Below are 17,544 nucleotides of genomic sequence, written 5' to 3' on the forward strand. Positions count from 1 at the left end.
TGGTGTAAACACGTTAGTTATTTTATTGTAAGTAAGAACACGTGTCTAGTTATTGTTGATCAGGAAGGGGAGCCGGAAGATATTATTAGGTCCAATGGAACTCGTTTGACATGTCCTTAAAAGGAGAATTTATGCGAATTAGCAAAGTATAAGTTTATTTTAGCAATCCCTTCGCAGACGCGTTCTATAACGCAGAGAATCTTGTGTCGAAAGCCCTTAATTCATAACAAAGAAGTCTTTGTCGAAAATCGGTGAATCAAAACAGCTGTGTCGTCCTGGACTCTGGACTTAAACGACATGTTTGCAATTTTTGTCCGGTTCGAATCTTAAGACGATGTGCTGTTCCAGTCCACCAACTTGCGACAATGACCTCTGATCTGTCCGTTGTGATTTGACGTGCATTTTCAATAGATTCTGAACGTTGCAGAAAGCGTCTGTGAAGTGGATGCTAAACACTATTATTGTCGAACAAACAAGACTGTTATACACGACTGTGTAAGACAATTTGACTGATTGTGAATGATCTCATATAAAATAACATCATGGTCGTACGCAGAAACTTTTCCCGGGCGGATTGGGGGAGGGGGGGGGGGGGGGGTAATTGAAATAATTGTTCAAATGCTACGAGATCGGTTCCTCTCATCCAATCACAACTCACAAGCACATATTTTGTTGATTTAAATGTAAGAGCTGTTAATTTAGGCATTAGCATAATTAGTTACAACTGCCATAAAGAATACACCCGAGTGTTCAATGGAACCTGCAGTGCAATTAAGGGGTAATCGTAATGCCGTTTAGTACGACTAGATTTTAGCAATTCAAATATTTTTCGGAAATATTTTCACTGAATATCAAAAAGGTGCACTATGCTGACCTTTATATCAATATCCTAGCTTTCAAAATATTTTCACACAGGAAAATGGGGAAAAATTAAATAAATCATGCCTTTATTTGAATGTTAAGAAAAAAGTACAGACGCTCATAATTAAGTTCATTATTGTAAAGTTAGGCATAATGTGTATAGTTGAGCCACATAACTAGTCTGTGTTATGAATTTACGACACACTTCGTATTTCATTATTCATACATCAATCGCATACCAGTTTAATGATGGATCGTGTATGAATTCGAAATCTTCTTTTTTTAAGCACTGAGGCCCATAAGAGGGGAATATCGGATCCGAATTATTAAAAGATGCGTCAGTTGCAGAATCAATGAATAGCATTCAACTTTAAACTCTACTTACAAAATAAGCAAACACACCTACATTTCCGAATTTAAAGAAAGATTCCAGTCTATTTTATCAACCTCGAAGTACAGAGGCTAAAAGAAGGAGGGATATAACAACAGTGAATAGGGCAAAAAGTACTTTCGGAATAAAAGAAAACTATTTCCGTACAAATTACATTGTCAAAATTCTAAAGGTTACCATAGGTGGGTGTCCTATTTCAAGTGCCATATTGCTAAAATGAATGATTCAACTGCCGCGGAATAGTTTTGAAAGTTTGGGGGCAGAGAAAACAAGCGTGGGGGCTGACTAAATGGAAAATCTTTCAAATAGATAATCAAAATTATAGTATATATTTTTCGCATCCAATATAAGACTTTGTTTTCTTAATTAATGAAGAAAAAAATGCATCCAATTCCTCCAAAAAGCTCTCATTTATTCACATTATTGTTATTTTAGGCCTTGCTTTATACCGTAAGCAATTTAGCCATTCACACGAATAAGTACAGGGGTTCAAATCTGAACACTGTGTGTTGCTATGCATCTTTGAGAGTGCAATAGGCTACATTTTGCACCTTCAAGACGGTGCAGAGTTGAGGGTACACTCTGTGCCCTCAAAGGTGCAGAGCTGAACATTTTATGGTCATGATGGTGCAAACAAGTTGTGCGTACATTATATGCCCCATCAAGTGTGCAGAGTTGGGAGTACATTATGCACCCTCATGGATGCAGAGTTGAGGGGACGCTCTGCACCCCTCGAGGTTGTAGGGTTGAATCTTTATTGTGGTGCCATGAGCCTAATTACATCAGGAGGGCTAAAGATATTCGTTCGACCCAACCCATTCGATTTTTTAAAATTTGATATTGCTGATTGACAAAAGTGTATGAATATGATTCAAAATCTAACACTGATTCTAGAAATGGTAACTACTGAACTTCCTTTGCCCAAATTGGGAAGATATATCAATGATTTGGAACTATTTTTTTGACTGGCGGAAGAATTGGGGCTATTTTACTGTTTCAGTTGATGAATTTGATCCCATCATAGTTATCTTCATAAATGGCGATTTATTTTGAAAATGAGCTGGCTACGATACCCTTCTCTGGTCAGATATGGAATGTCAGATATATATCCTATCCAAAGGTAGTAAACATTCCACCCTCTAATTTCACATTTATTTTTTATGAATTTTTGTAAGTGCCATTTTAACACACAAGTCTATGGGGAATGTTTTACGCGTGTGAGACCTTGTGCAAACGAGTTGAGGGTATATTCTGCAGCCTTGAGTCTATCGAGTTGAACCTTCAGGGTGCAAACGAACATTTCTTCCTTTGTAGGCCTGTTATTTTTTTTATCTTGGGTTAAAAATATGTATTACATCCAAATAAAAAGGGTGGCTATTGTTTCACGTCAGGTGGAAACATGAACCTTTACTTGTAAATGTGTAAATATGTAAAATTCCCCTTTAAAAATATTGTCTCATCTGAAAGAGCCATCATTCCCATTGGACCCTGGACCACAGTGCCTATGTCTGGGCTACTAATAACTTCCGATGCATATAAGGCTTATCGGTCAATGCCGTTCATCTGTTATATACAATGTAGACGATAGCTGACTTTCAAAAAGAAGATCACACTAGACATCTGAAAGATAAGATAATGTTCGCTAGGTTCACCTAAAAAAAAAAATCTTTCAACGCGTGGGGGGGGGGGGGCTATTTCATTAATGATCCGCATGATGTTAAGACTTGCGCTGGTCGTATGTTTACTCAAACAAGTTTATAATCAATACTATAACCAATTTTTATTCATAAAATGGTGAAAATGGATCCTGATCACGTGACTGGCTGCAACCCATCACGTGACCCGTCAATTATCTTAGGTAACAAGGCAATTTTCTAATAAATGATACTAATTACTGTATTTCAATTGACGGTCATAGTTATGAGATAAGGATATATAATGCTGGCAACTGAAAAACGTCCTCCACGATAGGTATGTTGTATATTAACTTCATGTACAATCATGGGTAACTCTAAATTATATGCTAAATGCTCTACTATAAGGTATAATCAATTGTAATTATTAAATTATATCTATATAGGGCACTACACCCACGGTCAATTCAGGCATTTGATATTTCATTTAACAAAAAAAAAAAAAATCAATGACCTTCACAATAATTTTGACAGTATTATGACGTCATTTACTGTGGAAAAAAAAGTGGTTCATACGTTGTAACGACATTTTCCATTCGAACGCTTCATCGGTGACCCTTTAAGAACCGAATAATGCCGAGGTGAACCTTGAAAATATCCTAATAAATAGGCCTGATTCCATGAACTATTTTCAACAGAAACCTATAATATAGCTTTGCCGCTTGGGAGGTAGTGGATTAAAGTGAGTTTTTAGTACGTTTATATAAGAAACAAAGAGATTAAAAAATTGACAAAGGGCAGTGTGCACACCCCCTCTCCCGTATCCTTGCGCCTCTCTCTCTCCCCCTCTCTCTGTCAAAAAGCATTGAGAAGAAATCGGCTGAGTAACTTGTTACCTTTTACAACATTTTTTAGATATCGTGTTTGTTCAAAAATGATATATTTTTTTTTATAAGGGATTGCCACTCTTTTCCAATAAGTATATCCTTAGAGAGATACGATTAATATTCATGACTGAGTTTTCTTTATGTAGGATTATTCGAGATTCACACAGGCGAAACCTACTTCAGGGGCCCGTAACACAAAGATTAGCAATGATCGTATAACATTTTTATACGATTGATTCCATTGACTACAATGTACAATCAATCGTAAAAATCAAGGGTACGATTAATCGCTAACCTTTGTGTTACGGGACCTGGATCATGTTCACCTACATGTTCAGATCGATGCATTGGCGTCGGAGTATGTCGGTTAAAGCTAAAGAGAGTCGATTTTGAGGTAATTGCGTGAGTTGTTTTCTTGCTGAGTTACAAGAATAATGACAAGAAAAGTTAAGGCAAATTTTCAGAAAACCACACCTGGGGCCCGTAACACAAAGCTTAGCAATGACAGTAGAACATTTTCTACGATTGATTCCATTGACTACAATGTACAACCAATCGTAAAAAAATCAAGGGTACGATTAATCGCTAACCTTTGTGTTACGGGTACCTGGTCTTCTTTAATGTAGGGTGTTGACATGGCGAGACAATTATGTATCTCTTGGTGGTAGATTGAAGCTTTCGTAGGCCGGTATCATGCCAATAATTTCCTTTTCCTAATGAAACTTAGTTTAAATCTAAATTTAGAGCAGTTGAAAATGGAACATCAATTGTTCTACAGGAATTCTTTCACGTCTGTCGTATGGCAAGGTTGGATTGCTAAGGACAACCCACTAATGATGATTATTATGATAAATACCTAATGGCTATAGAGAGCGGAGGGGGGAGGGGCAATGCGACCTACCCTTCTTTTTCCAAATTGAAAGAAAAATTTGTCAAAAGAAAGAGGAAGAAAAAATGATGAAATATGATATCATTTTTTTAGTATCATGTCAAAGTCTGTCACAAAATTACATTTTCGTTTTGAAAACGTCAACAGGCTAATCGCAGTTACTTTGCGGTCATACAAGAAGTATAACATGTATAAGATAACTATTGTTATCATTGGTCGTGTTACCACTTTAAATATATCAGCCTGTTAATGAGCACATTATACCGTCGAATCCATCATGTCATGAGAAGTTTGAAATGTGATTATTTTCACAGATAACACGGATGTTATACCAAACATCAATGGATTGTTATAATCAGGCCGCTTATGTGGATAATAGAAACACTTCACATGATTGATGATGGTGTAAGACCATTCGGAAATTGGGATCAGGATATTGCCAAATGAGCGTCAGAATTTTAATCACTATCGGATAAAAAAGATGAGGGTTCGTGTTTCAAATTAAAACAATCAATCTGCCTAATTGCCAGCATTCACGCTGTCAGGCGTTAGCTTGTATTTACATGTAGACGTAAAACAAGTGGAATGCCTCTGGCGGTCTCACCTACATCACGCGATTCAATATAGCAGCAGTGCTGACTTTGAAAACTACTATAGAATAATTATTCACAAAAAACACCATTCATATAATGATACAATACTACATTCATTGACATTTGACCTTGATCATGTGACCTAAAACTTGTCAGTGAAACTTGATTACCCCTATATCCACATTTTATACACTATATCTATAAACTTTGAAAGTTATGACAGCATGCAATCTAATAATTACCTCTAAAATGGCAAAAGTTCAATGACCTTAAATGACCTTTGACTTTGGTTATGTGACCTGCAACTCGGACGAAACGTTCAAAGATACTTGATTACTCTTATGTTTAAGTTTCATGAATCAGATCCATAAACTTTCAAAGTTATGATGGTAATTCAACAGATACCCCCCACATGGCCAAAATTCATTGACCTTTGACCTTGGTCATGTGACCTGAAATTCGCACAGGATGTTCAGTGATACTTGATTACTCTTATGTCCACGTTTTATGAACTAGACCAATAAACTTTCAAAGTTATGATGGTAATTCAACAAATACCCCCGACTTGGCCAAAGTTCATTGACCTTACATGACCTTTGACCTTGATCATGTGACCTGAAACTTGCACAGGATACTTGATTACTCTTATGTCCAATTTTCATGAATCAGATCCATAAACTTTCAAAGTTATGATGGTAATTCAACAGATACTCCCATTATGGCCAAAGTTCATTGACCTTGGTCATGTGACGTGAAATGCGCACATGATATTCATGGATACATGGTTGCTCTTATGTCCAAGTTTCATGAATTAGATCCATAAGTGGCCAAAGTTCATTGACCCTAAGTGACCTTTGACCTTAATCATGTGACCTGAAACTCAGGCAGGATCTTCAGTGATACACTTTTACCCTTATGTCTAAGTTTTATGTACTAGGTCCATATACTTTTTTAAAGTTATGATGACATTTCAAAAACTTAACATTTGTTAAGATTTCGATATTGATTCCCCCAACACGGTTTAAGTTCATTGACCCTTAATGACCTTTGACCTTGATCATGTGACCTGAAACTCAGGCAGGATGTTAAGTAATAATTGATTACCCTTATGTTACAGTTTCGTGAACTAGGTCCATATACTTTCTAAGTTATGATGACATTTCAAAAACTTAAGCTTGGCTAAGATTTCAAGGTTGACGACGCTGCCGTCGGAAAAGCGGCGCCTAGAGTCTCGCTTTGCTATGCAGGCGAGACAAAATGAAAGTTTTCATACTGCAATTTTATAATGTTTTGGGTTTTCTTTATTTATTATTAAAATAACAATACATGTCCCCTGCCTGATGGCTGAATTTTACTTTTTTACATTGGAGATGTACATACATTCTGTCCCTCATTTTCTTGGCAATATAAATACAAAACCATTTATATTATACAATATGGAGCATTGAATTTACGAACACATTAATGCTGCGATTTTGTTTCAATCATTGGATTCGGCTTATATTTAAATGGTCTCCACTTTTTCTTTCGTAAATTCATATATATTTGTCCTGAAAAATTGTGTTTTTCCTTGAAATTACGTGAATTCCCAGTTTTCCGAATCGACGAATCTTTTGTTAATTCGCAAGTACAGGTATATATCACTTTCATGTATTTCTATATTTTCTCAGAACTTTGTAAACGTCTCCAGACTGTTTTTACAAAGTCTTTGATCTAATAAACCGAATGAAATTGAACAAAAATCTGGGAATTGTAGTCTAGAGGCATATTCAATGAATCGTTTTCTTTTATCATTTCTACAGCGACGATCATCACCACCCTCAATGGATGGTCAGCAATGGAAGGTTCAAATTTTACGCTCGCTTGTAAGGTTAGCCTCACAAACAACGTCATCGACGCTGACACCATATGCCGAACTAGGATCCGATTCACGAGAAACTCTACGGGAATAGCCGAAGACACGAGGCACATTCGCTCGGGTGCTACTCGGGATAGCGTGACCAACCGTATCAACTGTACCATGACGATATATCGGTTACGTTCGGAGGACTCCGGATTGTACGGATGCTGCTGGCCGGATGTCGAAGGGAATTGTTCACGTCATCCAACCAGAATGCTTCGCGTAATACCCGCTACAACTACTTCCGGTGGGTATACAAAATATTGTATTTTTGAATGTAGTTGTAGCATACAATGATTTCATGAAGAAGTCTTTAAAAATAATTACATTTGTTGCCATAAAGGCCCGTTTCATAAACAGTTACAACTGTTGTAACTTTGCCATTATGGCAACTACCATGGTAACCTTGATTTTGATTGACTGCTGAGCCCTGTTGCCATGGTAGTTGGCATAATGACACAGTTACAACAGTTGTATGTCTTTATGAAACGGGACCCAGGTACATTTACATATCTAGTTGAAAAACAACCCCCCCCCTAAAACAAAAAAACGATCACCCTGAAGATCGCTTATACAGATAATCACATTTTAGAAAAAAAAATGGATAAGCGGTATTTCATACAATAAAATGAAAAATGATAAGGAGATGGTATCATCTGTTCACTCATGCATATTCATGAGATCATGCAGAGATCTGTGTTTAATAAAATTACGCAAAACTTTGCAAGTTTTCAATATTTTTTTTTGTCTGATTGTTTTTCTCTCTCTACCAAAATCACATATTTGTTAGTCACATCATAATAATTCGACTACAATTTTAGTCACATTTATCCACATTAACTATATTATTCAAGTTAATTCTTATGTTTTGTCCCGGTTAATTGCGTGTATCGAATAACTTTATTTTGCATTGTTTTTATACAGCTCCGACGACCCCTAGCATTACGAGTACCGAGCCGTCGACTACGCCACCGAACACACAACCGGGTAGTCGGACGCCGAGTGAACACAATGGAATAGTCTACCAATCAGTCTCACCGAAAGATGGATCAACATTACCAGGTTTGTACAGTAGGTATTTTTCACATTTACTACGGGGAAACTCTCTACAACGCATCGATGACTTTGAAAATGCAATTGAAATCACAATGGGAGAGCTGAGAGGCTTTTGTCGAAAGTTGGTGGATTGGGACAGCGGATTATTCGAAGATTTGCACTGGACGTACGAACAAGAGCAAATATGTCGTTGTCCAGAGTCAAGAGATTCCGATGCTGTCCACGTCCACCGACTTTCGACAAAAGTCTCTGAGCTCTCCATCGTGATTTGCCTTACATTTTCAAAGGAATCGGTGCGTTGTAGAGAGTTCCCTCGTAGTAAATGCGAAAAGTCCGGTTATAACATTTAGGGGAAAAAACACTTATCTTGTTGTTCACATGTGGCCTTCGTGCAAGAAACAACCTTGATAACCAAACTCAAAGTACCTTAAATTAGAACGTTAAACAATGCACTCCATGATGAAATTATCATGCATCTGTTTTTTTACGTTGTCTTCCATCGCAAACTGCAGCACTCGGATGTTTTGTCAATGATCTTCCCAAGTGATATGAAATGTATAGAAAAAAAGTTACCTTTCGTAAGGCGGGGGGGGGGGTAAATTTATAATTTTAAAAACTCACATCCCTAGTAGAGGAATTAAGATCAGAAAGGGCCAAGGTCTGACATTGTTAAGAGACAATGTTAAAGGAATTCCAGTTTGAAATTCATACAATATCGGTCACAGTGCACATACTGATCCGCCTAAGTTGTTGTGATGTATTCTAATTGCGATTTTAATAATCTCTTTAAATTTGGAACATTGCTTTGCGACTACTGCAATGGATATCATATTTCATTTTATTTATTTATTTTTAGCTCATCCGGCCCGAAGGGCCGGATGAGCTTATGCCGTGGCGTGGCGTCTGTCCACAATTTCAAAATGCTTCTTCTTCGCCATTTCAAGTCCGATTTCAATTATGTTTGCTTTATATGATAGCACTAGGTGGGGGATTCAAAACTTCTACACAGAATCTTGAAATTCATTAAATATGCTAATTTATGCGCATTTTTCAAAATTCACAAAAAAATGCTTCTTCTTAAGTTTATTTGTTGACCGATTTTGAATTTTTTGCTTCCATCTGGTAGAGCTTTATAAGGTTCACCAAAGCTTTACACAGAATTTTGAAATTTTGACTAGAACAAGTTTTATGCTAATTTATGCGAAATTATGCATATTTTTAAAAATTCACATAAAATGCTTCTTCTTCTTTAATTGTTGATTTTGATTTTGATTTTTTCTTCCATCTGGTAGAACTTCATGAAGTTCACCAAACTTGTACACAGAATTTTGAAATTTTCAGTAGAAAATTATTTTTGCTAATTTATGCGAAATTTATTCATAAATCACAGAAAATGCCTCTTCTTCTTTATTTTGATTTGTTTTCTTCCATCCGGTAGAACTGCATGAGGTTCACCAAACATGTACACAAAATTTTGAAATTTTGTCTATAATTATTTATGCTAATTTATGCAAAATTTATTCATAAATCACCAAAAAAAAATTATTCTTCATTTGTTGATCAATTTCAATTTTGTTTGCTTTATATGATAGCTCGAGGTGGTGATACGAAATTTTAACACAGAATTTTGAAACTCATTCAATATGCTAATTTATTCATATATTTTCAAGACTCACAAAAAATACTTATTTATTTGTTGATTGATTTTGATTATTTTTGTTCCTTCTGAGAGCTACACGAGGTTCACCAAGGTTCTACACACAGAGTTAAGAAATTTTGACTAGAAAATTATTTATGCTTGATTTATATGAAATTTATTCATAGATCACAAAAAATGCTTCTATATGTCATTTCTTCATCAATTTCAATTCTATATCCTCAATTTATGTCACCAATATAATTTGCTACAGTGTCAACTGGGCTGAAATTAAAATTGTGTTAAATTTCGTTGCGAGATGCTGGATGAGCCTCACATCATTGATGTGCTAGTTTTTTTTTTTTTTTTTTTTTTTTTTTTTTTTTTGGGGGGGGGTGTGATTTGCCCCGTCCCATGTAGACCCGCGTAGTAGTTTAAAGCCGCGGTAAAGTATTTTGTTTGTTCCCTGGCAAGAGATAACATGATTTAGAGAAATTAATATGGCCGAAAAGGGGGGGGGGGTGTGGGTTGGTAGGGGATCATTCTTACAGGAATAGGTCCCTCTGCACAATGATGAATAGCCGTTTTGGAGCAAAAGGAGGTCAATCCTTTCTTCAACCTCTTTTTCGATCCATACCGTGTCCCCCTTCCTGCATTGCACTGTTGTGTATTGTCCAAGTGTATAATATCGTTTATAGGCTACCCTCTAAAAGCAGGTTTGTTTGGAAGGTTTTTTGTCGTGGATTTCTTTTGCCACATTCATGTTTGATGAAGAGTTTAGGGTACTTTTAGCATAAGCTTACTCCCAACGACCGTTCTTCCGAGGACACTCATGGATCCAGTTACATAATTCTTTGTTTATTTGTGATTTAGCTCGACCTCATTCAAACATTGCATTTCCTTTTGCACAAACCACTTGAGATATTATGTCCATGTTTATGCTGAATGAAGGCGAGAGGCTTCTCAATGTCGTAAACGAAAGTTCTTGTTGAAGAGGTAATTTTCCTCTCCTGTAAAGTTTCTGACGATCCAATCTGAAATGAAGCTAAAGCAGGTCCGCCAATCATGAACTTGTATTTTTCCGAATAACTTGCCTCAATATTGAAGAAAAAAAGAGAGAGTTTGTTTTGTTCATGTATTTATACATTGATAAGGTATAGCCTGGGGTATAGCAATTCATTAGCTTAACAGGATAAACCCATCAAAGCTAACGAGCTTATTCCATTTTTGGTCCTAGACAGAAAAAAAAGAATACTTCATAGAAATGTGTTAACCCCCCCAAAAAATCTTTAAAAAACACACCCACACACCTAAATCAAAACATTTACTATCATTTAAAAGAAAAAAAAAAGATAAATATAAATGAATTTATATATGACGTAAAATAAAAGAAAGGGGGAGACAGAGGGGGGGGGGGGGGCATTGCAATAAATTTTTGTTTAAATTAAATTCTTGCCCATATTGGGATTCGAACCGCAATTTTCGTATTTTCAGGAACGAAAATAAAGAGATACAGTGCATCAGGGAATTCTCACAATTTCCAGGTATAGCCAGTGACCTTCCAACGAACCCCGTCATCAGGTCACAGGTCATACGCTCCCCATTGATCGATGACGTCTACAAATAAATACATAAATATAAAGCGCCCCTGTTGACATTATCTGATATAAATCATATACTTGTTTGCGTGTTGGGGATACCTTTTAAAATTCCTTTACCAGAAGATCCGGTTTTCTTCATCTTTTGCGTTTCTCACCCTTGTATATTACTACTGCCAGAAACTTGGATTCTGCCAAATACGTAATTTCTCAAAAAGTTGAATTTAATTAAAGGAAAAAAATATAACAAACATAACCATGATAACAGTGTCAATTTCAACGTTTCGCTTAATTTTAGAAAATAGTTATGTGCACAACTTAGTCGGTATAAAAATGAGGAGACTCGTGACGTCACCTATTCACTATTTACTTTGTATTTCATTTTACATACTCTTAGGGTTTTTGGACCCTAAATGAAACATTTGTGTCAACCTTTTGAGGTGTAATCTTGTACCTTAGGGGAAAAAGGTGCAAAAATAATTTTTTAATTATTATTTGCACCCAGAAATGCTCGTTTGCATCCAAAAAAGGTGCAACTTTTCACCTTTTAAGGTGCATATACTTAACTTAAAAAAAGTTCAAATTTGGATCTTCATTACATGGTTGAACTCTGCACCCTATATTGTGCATAATACTCCCTTAAATGTGCACAAATGAGCATAACTGCACTCATTAGCACCCCTTGGGGTGCTGCAGCCAACGACTCTCTCCGTCATTTGCATGTCACTGAGTTGTGGTGTGAATATAAGCGCAACTTTAACATTTCATTCATAACTTTCTTATGTCATTATGATTGACTACTTAGTTGAAATAAGTGATATCTTATCATCCTTTGTATAGAGCTAAGTTGTTTTCCCATTGTCAGACGACTGAAGACATCTATTTCTAAATGCAAGAGGGAGCGAGCTGAGAAACTTTTGTACATGAATTACTTAAAGTCATAGTATCTTCGTCAGGACAAATTTATATTTGTATTTCTTATTTCGTTCCATCAACTTTCCTACAAAAAATCAGGCCGATTCAGCTTGATATATTTGTTTTACCCTGAGATATTTTGTAAAATCCGTATAGAGATAGAGGGAAGGAAGCCACGATATCGGGGGGGGGGGGGGGGGGGGCGCAAGTCCCCCACACCAAGTCCCCTTCTCACCATGAGATCACCCCCATGACATTGATATCATATTAAAGTTTTCGATTCACTCGTTTCGCTCTATCACAAACGTCCAGAAAATATTCGTCATACATGAGCAGCCACCTCATTCTACAATCATAACTTTACCCCGTAATCATCTTCTTTTTGTTCATTATGTTTGCATTCTAATAATCGAATCCATACCAATGGAAAGAGTGAATTTTTTTTTCTTCACACAAATTGATAACTATGCTTGCTTATAATAGTGATTAACATCTACCTACTTTATCAGAAGTGCTCAACAGTAATGCAGCTTAATAATTACCCTGGCTTTGGCAAAGCAGCTGCTACGCGCGCAGCGTATCAAGAAATACATTCGTCCCAGGTATAAACCAGCCACTCACCTCACCTGGGTTGAGTGCAGCAAAATATGGGTAAATTTCTTGCTGAAGGAAAACACGACATGGCTTGGGGTTGAACCCACGTCCATCAGATCAAGAGACGAGAGCCATAACCACTAGAACACAACGCCCCCACACAATCTCAGCATTTTTTTTTATTGGTTTTTAACGGCGCTCTCATTCAAACAAAGAATATACATGTATGCGCCATGTTAAAGCTGTACTAATTTAAAGCAATTTGCCATGTTCCAGTTAAACCAACACGACCAACGCCAAACCAATTAATGATATGTCATTCACCATTAACACGATAGCTTTAATCGGCCTCATACGATGTCCTAAGTGTGACTGAATCATAAGGTCGTTCAGAATAAGGTCACATGGAGACCAATGCAGACGCGACCCTTTTTTCTGTAGCATTTCATCATTTTACATCCTCGTTTTTTGGCTGCCTCCTTGACAGTAGGAAGTGGTTTTCCGCACCACTTTTCTCTCACAATATTCCCCACGTGAAAACGACAGTGTCACTGTTTTTACAATCAAGTACCCTGATATATAATGGTGTGAGAAAACAGATCAATGTATCGATTACGATTTCGAAACCCCTGCTATCGCAGGGAGATTATATCGACTTCCCTTCTCAATCGTTTCTCTTTTCCTTCGTTCATATTTCAGGAGGAGATAATGAGGCGTATAATCAAAGATCGAGATCTTCTTCTGTTCATAAAGCAATCTGGCCCATTCTTTTCGTCATCGCTGTCATTGTGGTAAGTTCGAAAATAAAGCGAATGCTCTGTTTCTCACTGGTGGCCATGCAGACGCTCGGCTCGCAGACGCTTTCTTCAATGTTCACAATCCATTGACAATGCCCGTCAAATCACAATGGACATATTATGTGAGGTCATTGTCGAAAGTTGGTGGACCGGGAAAGCACATCGTCTTAAGATTCGAACCGGACAAAGGATTGCAAATATGTCGTTTGTCCAGAATCCAGGACGGCATAGCTGTTTTGGTTCACCGATTTTCGACAAAGGCTGCTTTGTTATGAATTAAGGGCTTTCGACACAAGATTATCTGCGTTATAGAACGCGTCTGTGAAGCGATAGCTAAAATGCAGTAATAAAACGCAGACAAACTGTCTACATTACTACCTCTTACCACTTTACCATTAAGTACACATTTCATACCTTTAACCCGCCCCCCCCCCTTCCTCCGCAATTCTCAATACCCCTGCGCCGCTCCTGAAAACAGAATGATGCTATTTGTTCAAAGCATTTCCTCTGTAATAGGTCCATGCTTGAAATGAGATGCCACTGCATTACTAGTTTCACCCCTTCTTAAATTTCCTTTAACCCAAGATGTAAACCTGCTCTGAGATACAGGGATACGAAACACCATAGACCTATTACGAACACGAATCCCATTCACATCACCTGTTCCTGAAAATATTTATTACATATTTTCGACGACGCGCTGTGCTTTCCATTACAGTGGACTCAGTTACGACAAATTACATTGTATTTGGAATATAATAGATGCATTATTATTGGGGTCATAAGATAGGGTACAGAAATTCCCATGGGTTTTCTTAAAATTCGTGACTTGTCCGTATTGATATAAATTTCGTCACGAATTGGGACGAAAACCCTGAGGGTAATAACGTGAACGAAATCCGCCTTGGCTGACCTCTTGAGATTTACATCTAATCCAATGACCGACATGCAATAAATTCTTCTTGATGTCCTTATGTATGTCTACAGTCGGCCATGAAGAGGATGAGGGTTATAAATATTCCTCACATTATCTTTTATCGAGGTATTTTTTCGCGGAAACGAAACGAGCATTATGGCAATTTTTTGTTGTTTGTTTCTTCTCCGTCACCATCAACACCTTCTTCTTTATTCTTCTTCCTTTACTTTTTTCCTTTTTTCTCTTCTTTTTCGTACAATTCTTCTCTTTCTTCCCTCCCTTTTCCTTCTCCTTCTTTTTTATTTGTTAATGCGTTCTTTAATCTTAGCCCCAATATTAAATAATAAAAAAACCAGAAAACTGATTTTTATAAGTGTTTGATCACCTTTATCTTTCAAATTAAGTGGGCTATTTACACATAAAGTGGTAAAAATTACGTTTTGGGGATTGAAATTTAAATTGAATTGCCACTATTGGTCACTTCGCGCTCATCAATGATTTTTTTTTTTTTTTTTTTTTAATAGATTATTGTCCTCTTATGGAAGCGATACGTGAAGTCGAGATCATCCGACGGACACACCATCCCTGCTCAAGAGCCCGAGAGCCCGACACATGTGGCTGTCCTTGACCACACTGTTGCGTACGACATGGACGGTGTTGTTGCTACCACTACTACCACAACCACTACAACTGTGCTGAACGCGAACCGGACAGTCGACGAAGAGTCGCAAAGATGATCTCAGATGCTTACATAGTGGGAGTCGGAGTTTATTGATGGATAGTAGACTTTTATCAAAGCAGAAAAGTGAAAAGGACGCAAAACGCCGCCAGCCTACGAACAGCTTGACGTAATATTATACCACGTCACTATGATTGCTGACATGACGATCAATTTGAATGGCGTCGTTTAAAAGATTATTATTATTACAATTATTTCAAAATGGCGTTGAAAATGAACCAGGCCCATGCTGGTATCGTGACTTTGAAACTAGACTTTTGAATTTAAGTGCAAAAGGATTGTGGGAACGGAGTAATATCTCAAGCTCTTCACACGCCGATGGACAGCAATCGTCGTTGCCACTAAACGCCGGGAGTACTTTCCACAGCATCTCGATTAACATGTGCATGTATCATGGAATTAACCCGGAAGTATTTGTTGAACAGGGGTGTCATCCAATGTGAGCGTGATAAGAACTAGCGAGAGTTTATTACGTCTGCGAGTTGCAGGAAAACTAGACGAAGCGAAAAAGGAAAAGAAAATGAAGAGACTTTATACACATTGGGATTTGCTCTTTGAAATTTCATGAGAAAAATAGGCTTTTCGCCCCTAATTTGTAATGACGGGGAGGAGTAAGGTTGGTGACCTCACAGAGAAAGATGAGGAATATTTCTATAAATTATTGATAGTGATAATTATTTTCTTCTTAATTATATCATTGGATTTGAGATGAGTTATGTTAAAGTACTACATTACATTCTTGTATATCATTAAAATGAATTGTAGTCACCTAAAATACTTTTTTTTTCTGTCTTCACACAAACTAACTTGTATCAAGGGTTGCAATTTTTAATTAGTTGAATGAATCTTATTATTTTGGACAAAGTAAGTCCTACCAGAATATGACAGGGGAAAGTTGTATATTTCTAACTGTTGGCTTATATATCATTCCATTCTATGAAATTTATTTCCAATATGGTATGCGTTATCTATATATGGTTTCTATATAATATTATACTATTATATACATTGGCTTTTTTTCCATTTCTTCCATAATCCTCTATGCAATAATTACATGTAGGTGATCTGTTCTATATACAATTTCACACAAGGCTGCCGATTGCAATTGAAGAAGTGAAAATGACTAGAGTTTAATTTTATTTAAAAAATTGTTGCCTTTGACTTGCATTTTTTCCTGTCAAAATGAATAAATATTTGTAATAAGAAAGCTATTATGTGACGTGCCACCCCAAACCAGCGATAAGTCGTCAGTGAATATTTCCTGCCAATAGCAAAAGTAGTAATCTGGTCTTCAAAAATTAAAAATAAGAAAATCAGCTTATCTGAAAGAATGATTTTTCCACTTCATGTTGTCAAAATTTTAAGTTGTATAGTCAAATATATGACGAGATACAAAAATTATTTGGCACAATTTGTAAAGGTCCTCTTATGGGTCCTGACACATTTAAGAGACGGCTGTTCTGCGTCAGGGATATTTTGGCTGAAATTGGATTTCTACAACATTTTGATGACCTAGCTTTGAACAGAAAAGTTTACTATTGAGAGCATTGTGAAAATGTTTTTTTTTTTCTGCATACTATGTTTAAAAAGGTGAAGTTTATGCTATTTGAACACCAACAAAACCCTCTCCCAAACTGATCGATGTATGTCTTTGAAATTAATATACTTTCTTTGATCGGCCTTGATATAGGTGTCGTCCGTGTGTCTGTGATAAATACAAGGTTATCGTGAATTCAGGCAAGCTTCTGTTCGAGAAACAGCTCGAAATACTGCCTATTAAGGTTTATGTACTGTCTTGTACTGTTTTATAAGTGCTGAAATAAATATTTTTTTCTACAGTAATTACAGACTGCCTTCCTCGTTTATTCCAGACACCTGTGAAAAAAAAAAAAACGATATCATTATACAAGTTACTGAGGGCATTCGGGAGAATTAGCAACACATCTTAATAGTTGAACAATTATGCCCTTGGCCATAATCGGAGGCGATAATTGAGGGTATCTTGGCTGCTTCGATAAGCGTAGAGTGCGGATATATTTTCTAGTGCTCCTACCTGAATAAAAATCTGAATGTGCATTGTTTTTTTTTAATAATTATATAGTTCTTATTTATTTATATGTTTGTTGACAAAGCACCCT

The 17,544-nt window shown here is 36.7% G+C and overlaps 1 protein-coding gene across 1 annotated transcript in view; it reads left to right on the plus strand.

Moving 5' to 3' along the window:
• LOC129282673 (uncharacterized) overlaps window positions 1-17,248 on the plus strand; it is a 34,060-nt gene extending 16,812 nt beyond the window's left edge. Inside the window, exons 2-5 of the mRNA XM_064113865.1 lie at window positions 7,058-7,402; window positions 8,080-8,217; window positions 13,654-13,745; window positions 15,192-17,248. Coding sequence (XP_063969935.1) covers window positions 7,058-7,402; window positions 8,080-8,217; window positions 13,654-13,745; window positions 15,192-15,404 — 788 coding nt within the window. The 3' untranslated portion in view covers window positions 15,405-17,248. The remainder of the gene's footprint in view (window positions 1-7,057; window positions 7,403-8,079; window positions 8,218-13,653; window positions 13,746-15,191) is intronic.
• The last annotated feature ends 296 nt before the right edge of the window (window positions 17,249-17,544 follow it).

This window comes from Lytechinus pictus, chromosome 19 (assembly GCF_037042905.1).
Source record: "Lytechinus pictus isolate F3 Inbred chromosome 19, Lp3.0, whole genome shotgun sequence".
Classification (NCBI taxonomy): domain Eukaryota; kingdom Metazoa; phylum Echinodermata; class Echinoidea; order Temnopleuroida; family Toxopneustidae; genus Lytechinus; species Lytechinus pictus.